Below are 7,133 nucleotides of genomic sequence, written 5' to 3'. Positions count from 1 at the left end.
TACTTACACCTCAGTCACAGAACTCTGAGGAACGCACAATTCACTGAACGTCAGCCTATATGGCCTGAGTCATTGGTCTATTGTTCAAATCACACTCCTGAACCCCAATACCAAGATGCCGAATGCTTTTAGGACACAAACCGTTACCTAAGAAACCCCCTTTTGCTCACTCACTCGTGTGAGTCTCTAAGACAACAGACACTGAAAATAAACTTCAGAGTCAAAGTGGTCATTCAAAAGCTTTATTTTGTTAGAAGTAAGTAAGTAACATCAATGTTTTTAAGTTGTTCCGTCAAATACGTTGAAGGGCCCACCAGAAAAAATCCAGAGTTAAAACAGGCATAATAAAGTAATCAACATTTGTACAGCTACTAGTGCACAATAGGGAAATGTGGCAACTATCGGAGACCTCTCACCAACGTATACTGGTCAGATATTCCTCTTTTTTTGTAAGCTATGGAAATGTCCGCTTCGTAGAAGGCAATCTTCTCACCTGCCGAAAAATAATGACAAAAGTGGTGCACGTTAGACAGTATGAAATACATTTATGCCAGTTTTATGCAGCCATGCTAAAAAGAAGTTGTAACCTGTAAGCAAACTCTATTCCACAATCCACATAGAAAACTTAAATACGGGCCCTTTTACTTTCCCACCTCTTCAGGTGTATGCATTGAACAATGATGTGTTGCCCCAGAGCGTCTTCTCGTACTGCGCAACAAGCTGCGAGTTAACATGCGCAAAACTGGATACATTGATGTACAAAGGTTACATAGTTCACTTCCAATTTCCAAGGACTAGAGTAGCAGGACAGATGAGATGAGCTTGGGTACCATACCATAACAATGAATGCTAATATGTGTAGTGACTCTGCTGTACTATGCAATGTGGACTCATACTGATTACGTACGTTGTACTTAACTGTTTTGAAGAACTCCATTCTTGGTGAACAAGTACAAAGGGGGCTGTGCATCCATCTAAAAAGGTGTACTTATTTTTATAGGTGCAGAACCCTTACCATCGACCAGTGCCGACGGGGACAGCGGCGCAGCTTCAGCGATCCCGGCGGGGACAGGAGGAACAGTGGCACCTACACCAGCAGCAGTGGGGGGGAGCCAACAGCGGCGGGCGATGGTAAGTTACATTCAATAGTGATCTGCATTACTTGGTGGGAGGGGAAAACTTTCTCACTGTACTCTACTGGAAAATATATGATGTTACCTTTACTTGTCATTAGCATGCTAAGCATTACCACTACAGTAATGCAAGTGGCTGATAGCAGTCGGATGCATGGGTTGTTGTTAAAGCATGTAAAGGGGAAAACACAGCTGCCAGCGTGGTTGGGAGACACACCCAATACCGGTGGTTAGTGGATAGTCTCAGCAGCAGCGGTGTTTTGGGCAAACCCAAAGGCAAGGGAAGGAGGGGACGACTGGGTACATGGGTCGTTGCTGGTGAAACACAAACCAAATAAGGTTTGTTGCGCGGTATAAAGTATTAGTCTTTACTAGACATGTGCTACTAGCTGCCCCCTGTTAATTAATGTTACTTTGAGAGTGTTCCCGCCTTCCCGGAATCAGAGTATATAATACAAAAGGAGATATGAAAAAGACAGGTGTTCGTTCTAATGTGTGTGACCGTTGAAGTACACCCATGCTAATAGGGCAGGCATAATGCCGTGCCAAAAAGTCCAAAAAATTAATAGAGGCTGTAGAATGTTCAAGATAGACGCAACACAATTTCTGGTACTCAGCTTAATTGCTAGTGCTACTGTGCCGCCCACTATGTGTTGAATCAATGTTGTGTTCTTGATTTGCGGGGAGTTTGGATTACAACAATTCTGTTTTTCTTTATAGTTACTCCTTCCCAAAAACCAACAAGGAAGGAGTTGGCAGTCCGGGCCCGGCAGCGGAAACTGCAGGCAATTGTAGAGGCCTACCGCCGGCTGGTGGATCAGGCCGAGGAGGAGGAGGAGGAGGCGGCGGCAGCAGCTGCTGCCTCTTCCAATGCCCCGGGCCCCAAGCCTGCAGGACTACGTCGCCGTGGTCAGGCAGCCGCCCGCCGCCGCATTGTTACATCTTCGGCGGCCCCCCCACAACAACAACAACATGCATGCAAGTGTAGGTGCCGTGATTTCAAAGCAAAGATTCTCCGCCGGGTAGCGAAGTTGGAGGAGGAGCGGAAGAAGCTGGAGGACGGTCTAGAGGAGCGTGTGAAGATACTGGTGGACAAACACCTGAAAGCCCGCCGGCTTTGAAATGGACCCTGTTTTTTGCCCCTTTTTTAATCCTTTTGTTGGTGGGTGGGATGTGGGAGTTGGGGTGTACATTTGGGTTGAAATTTGGTTGGGGTTAGGGGAGGGTAGGGACAGCTCTGGGTCAGGGGGTTACATTTGTTATATATTTTATTTTTCTATTATCATTATGAAAATATAAAAATAAAACAAAGATATTTTCACAAGAAAACATTTGAAGTTCATTTGTGTTTGTTGGGGGGGTGGAGGGGGGACTGTTTCACCAAATAATGTACGTTGTGCAACATGAACATGAACTACGAACGATAAATTAAGTACTGACTGCACCTGTAGTAGTAGGGTCACAAGTGCATAAATAATTTATATTATTAAATAACATGGGAAAATTGCCCATCACGTGAGTCTGAAGTTACTACTAGTATACTTTAATTCCATGCACATTTGCTCAGAGTCGGCTAAACAATCCTATGCAATGCATTGCATCATTCCTTTAATATACCTGTCCTAGTTGTCAGGGAAGAGGAGCTCGTCCTCAAACTCTGTGCGTTCAGACAGAAGTAGGTCATGTAACCCAGTAGTGAGGACGTCTTCTTCACACTCGCTTTCTTCATCCGGCGGTGATTCACGTACTTGATAGTCTGGTGGTATGAAGCGTTGATTCATTTTTATCATTGTCAGCCGCTCCACGCTTTTGGGGGAGAGACTAGTCCTTTTCGATGTGACAATGGCACCAGCAGCACTGAAAACCCGCTCAGAGGAGACACTGGCTACAGGACAAGCCAGATACTTTATCGCCAGCCTGCTCAGCACTGGCCACTGTCTCCTTCTTTCATACCAATAGACCAATGGGCTTTGCTCCATGAACACCTCTGTTGTGTCATCCAGATAGGCCTGAACCATCCGCTCAATGTTCATTGGTGCTCGGCTTTGCTGGTCCTCTTTTCCCTTTGCAACAGCAACGGACTTACCCATCCCTTTCTGTAGAAAAAAAGCAGTTATGCTTTTGGTTGGGTCTGCTGAATCAGATCGTGTAGGTGCTGCTTTTGGTACTGTTGGTGCCTGCTGGAAAGCAGACGCACTGCTCTCACGCTGTGAAGAACTTGCGTCAGGAGTACTTGGACTGGCCTGGGCTGGCAGTGGCAGGCCTTTAAGTAACAGCCGTTCAGTTTCTAACTCATTAGCTTCCGCAGCTATGGAAGTTTTGTACTTGTCAACATCCTCATCTGAAAATGGAATTACTTCGTTACTGCTGACAAATAATTTGTACCGTGGATCCAAGATTGTTGCAGTTATGTAATGTTCACCTGACACAATATTGTTGAGCCTTACATTTTCACACAAGCGGTTGACTAAGCCCTTGGCTAAGGTATATGCATCAACTTTTTGTTCGTCACCTTCGTATGTTTCACAGACCTCCTTCACCTGTTGCTCAAGCATGTACAACAATGGGATGGCTTGGCCCATAGTACAGTCCTCCCTGCTAACTGCACGTGTGAAGACCTCAAAGGGTTGTAGCATCTCTGTGATGCATTTAATGAGGTCCCACTGCCACATCTCAATGGTCAGGGCTTTAAGATTAACAGTAGGATCCCCTAATCTTCTTGACATGACATAAGCATTCAGTGGGATGTACTGCTCAAAGAGACGCTCAAGCATGAAATAAGTTGAGTTCCAACGTGTTGGGACCTCCTGGATCAGTGCTTTGACTGGCAACCTATGCTCTTGCTGAATGACCCGTAGCAGCTTCCGTCCTTTGAAAGAATGGTTAAAGTGCGTGCATATTCTTCTGCAGATGGCCATTATGTTGCTGACTTTGGCTTCATTTTTCAGAAAGTCTTGCACGACTAAGTTTATGCAGTGTGCCAAACAGGGTACCCTGAAATAATGTCCTTCTCTCATTGCCTTCACTACATTACTGCCATTGTCGGTGGAAACAAAACCAATCTTAAGGCCTCTTGGTTTCAGCCATTCAAAGACCTTGTCGTTAAAGTCAGACAAAATGTTTTCAGCAGTATGACTTTTGTCCATACCAAACATGGCTATAGTTGCATGTCTGCGCGTATCATTAAAAATTCCAGCAACGTCACGGAGGCCTGAAGTTAACTTGTCTTTAACACCTGCAAAAGAGATCCAGTGTGCGGTGATGCACATGAAATCTGTAGCATCGCAACTGCTCCACATGTCTGTTGTCAGGTGGATACAATGGACAACACTCTGTTGTAAGGCTTTCCCAATCAATTCCAGCACATCGTGGTGTAGTGCTGGAACAGCCACTCGGGCAAAATAGTAGCGACTGGGAACGTTCCATTTTGGGCAGAGGGTTGCCACTAATTCCAGAAATCCAACAGCCTCAACAAATGAAAATGGGAGAAGGTCCAGTGCTAACATTTTCGCAAGTTTGGCATTGTATAAACGTGCTACTGGGTGGTTCCGCTCGTACTTTCCCTCCTGCCTTAACATGCTAGGAATGGTAAGCTGCTTTGCATGTCTTTGAGTTGTGCTAGACGGACCACCTTGCATCGCAGACTTTGCACTCCTTGGTGTTTCCAGCTGACTCTGGTGCCACTGAGAAGTTGCAGATGCGGAGGATGTGGACTTTACCACTCCAGTGCTGGCGACAGGGGTCGATTGTGTACCACTCCTAGATAGAAGGTCATCGTCTCCCTCTTCTTCTACCTCCTGGTCAACCATGAGTGGACCTTGTACCACTGTATCCCCACCAACACGAGTGCTAAAATTTTTTAAGCTTGCAAGGTGGTTCTCCCACCTGATCACGTGTGTTTTTTTCAAATGGGTCGTTTGGCCTCCAGTCCCATAGTTTGTACCAAGCTTACCACGACTAACATTGACATGACAAATGGTGCATACAGCAATGTTCTCCTGAACTGGGTGAACCGTAAAGAAGTCCCACACTGGGGAGGTAAACTTTTGTCTCCTGCCATAGGAAGAGGAGGACCCACTGCCAATGCCGGATGGACTGGAGGATTGTGGAATTTCACTATGGGACAGCTCAGTCCTAGTACTGCCACTACCTCCTTCTGTTGAAGTGGCGCTTCTGCTGGATGTCGGATGCTGCCGGGCCTTCGCTGTTGAAAAAATTGGAACTGGTGTTACTGTGGGTGTTGAGTGTGTAGGAGTTATGCGTGGTACCTGCTCATCAGTCATTGCAGCATTTCTGGATAGGGTGAAAATGTTGGTCTCTACATCCTCTGCACCAGGAATAACGCTTGTGATGATGACAGTGTCAGACCCGTCTTTATCACCAGCAGTATCCTGCTCACCTACATCGACCTCCATAAGTTCAAGCCTGCCTGGAAACTTCCTTTTTCCTAGCATGGTCTTCTTGGGATGTCTCTCCTTTGAATGCGCAGATAGTTGTGGCTGCCAATCCGTATCAAGGTCATCGGAAGGGATGCTTTGCGAAGAACTCGATGCACTAACCCTCCTTTCCCTTGGTGAATTCAAAGGAAATAGATCACCTACAGAAGTGGCTTCCTCTTCTTCTTGCTCGGAAGGAGGCTCTACTTCCTGAACTGCCCCGACTTCGGGAGGAACAACTACTACTATTTGGTGCGGAGATGGTGGTTGTTGTTCTTGAGGAAGTACTATTGCGGGCTGGGGTTTTTCAACAACAACTGTTGCGGGCGGTGGTTGTGGTTGTTCAACAACTGTTGCGGGAAGTGGTTGTGGTTGTGGGTGAACAACTCCTATTGCGGGCGGTGGTTGTGGTTGTTGAACATCTACTGCTGGCGGTGGTTGTTGAGCACTTCCATCTTGCGTGGATTGTGTACTACTTTGAGACAGCGATAAGTTTAGTTCTGGCTCAGTATCACTGCTCGCAAGCAGAAGGCTGGCTACCTCTTCGACCCTCATCATGTGCTTGGCCCTGGGATGCTGGCTTGCCCCCACTAATGCAGATGTGCTGGTCCCAGCTTGCACCCCAGACCCCGCTGCTGCAGGCGTACCTTTTGGGGTGCCAAAAAGGTTTTGGGGTCCATACCAGACTTAAGTGACACTTCCTTCTGCTGTTCCTTCTTCGCAGCAACTTTCTTTGTGGTGGAGGACCTGGTAGCTTTCTTAGGGCCCATCTTCTTCTGATGTCAGTCAGCTCACAGCAGCACAAATTGCAGAGATGTCTGGTCAGATGAGTCACACACCACACGTGGCGTACAACTGAAGGACGTCCGTCTGGCAGTAGAACGAGCGATGGATGAAAAAACAACCAGCACCTCCTCAGTCTTTTTTGTGCACCTACAAGTAAAGAAGGCAGAACAACATCAGTCAAACAAGCAGTAAGGCAACATGAACAATTGAAAGACACACAGGTCAATGTATAAAAGACAAAACAGAAGACTAATAATACCAGTCCAGCAGCACCACAGCTCAAAGGCCACATGAAGTCCAGAAAGAACCAATAAAGTCAAGCAGGCCTATAGATACCAATATGGACAGAAAAACGAGAATGCCTGCTGCACATGACAGGTTAATGTGCAAGGAATAAATAGCCCATGGCTAAGACAGAGGTTGTAAACCTAACACCGCAAAAACACATACAAAGAAACCCCTGCCCAGGCTCCCAAAACAACAACCAAATGACAAATTCTGTTTTTTTGGGTGCACAAGAAAGACCTGCAACATTTTTGAGAAACTTTTATGCAACTCGGGACATATTGTCCGCGAGAATGCTAAATCGGCATGTTCGGCAGCGCGAACGGAATAAAAAGTCGTGTTCGCGTTCCCGAGCAAGTACATTGAGTGCGCGAACAAGACAAAAAATGTAAGTTCACGTGCTCACACTGTGCGAAGTTACCAAAACTACCCAAGCTGTATTCCTAGGGTTACCTAATGGCAGAAATTGACAGAGTATTTAAAGTTTAAACAC

The 7,133-nt window shown here is 46.3% G+C and overlaps 1 protein-coding gene across 1 annotated transcript; it reads right to left on the bottom strand.

Moving 5' to 3' along the window:
- Nucleotides 1–301: 301 nt before the first annotated feature.
- On the bottom strand, nucleotides 302–4,954 carry LOC144825101 (zinc finger BED domain-containing protein 4-like). The gene is made up of 2 exons (XM_078683991.1): nucleotides 2,751–4,954; nucleotides 302–493 (listed from the first exon to the last, which is right to left on the bottom strand). The coding sequence occupies exon 1, from the start codon at nucleotides 4,940–4,942 to the stop codon at nucleotides 2,756–2,758; it is 2,187 nt and encodes a 728-aa protein (XP_078540117.1). The 5' UTR covers nucleotides 4,943–4,954; the 3' UTR covers nucleotides 302–493; nucleotides 2,751–2,755.
- Nucleotides 4,955–7,133: the final 2,179 nt, after the last annotated feature.

This window comes from Lissotriton helveticus, chromosome 3_1 (genome assembly GCF_964261635.1).
Source record: "Lissotriton helveticus chromosome 3_1, aLisHel1.1, whole genome shotgun sequence".
Lineage (NCBI taxonomy): Eukaryota > Metazoa > Chordata > Amphibia > Caudata > Salamandridae > Lissotriton > Lissotriton helveticus.
This window is presented reverse-complemented; position numbering and strand designations above follow the sequence as displayed.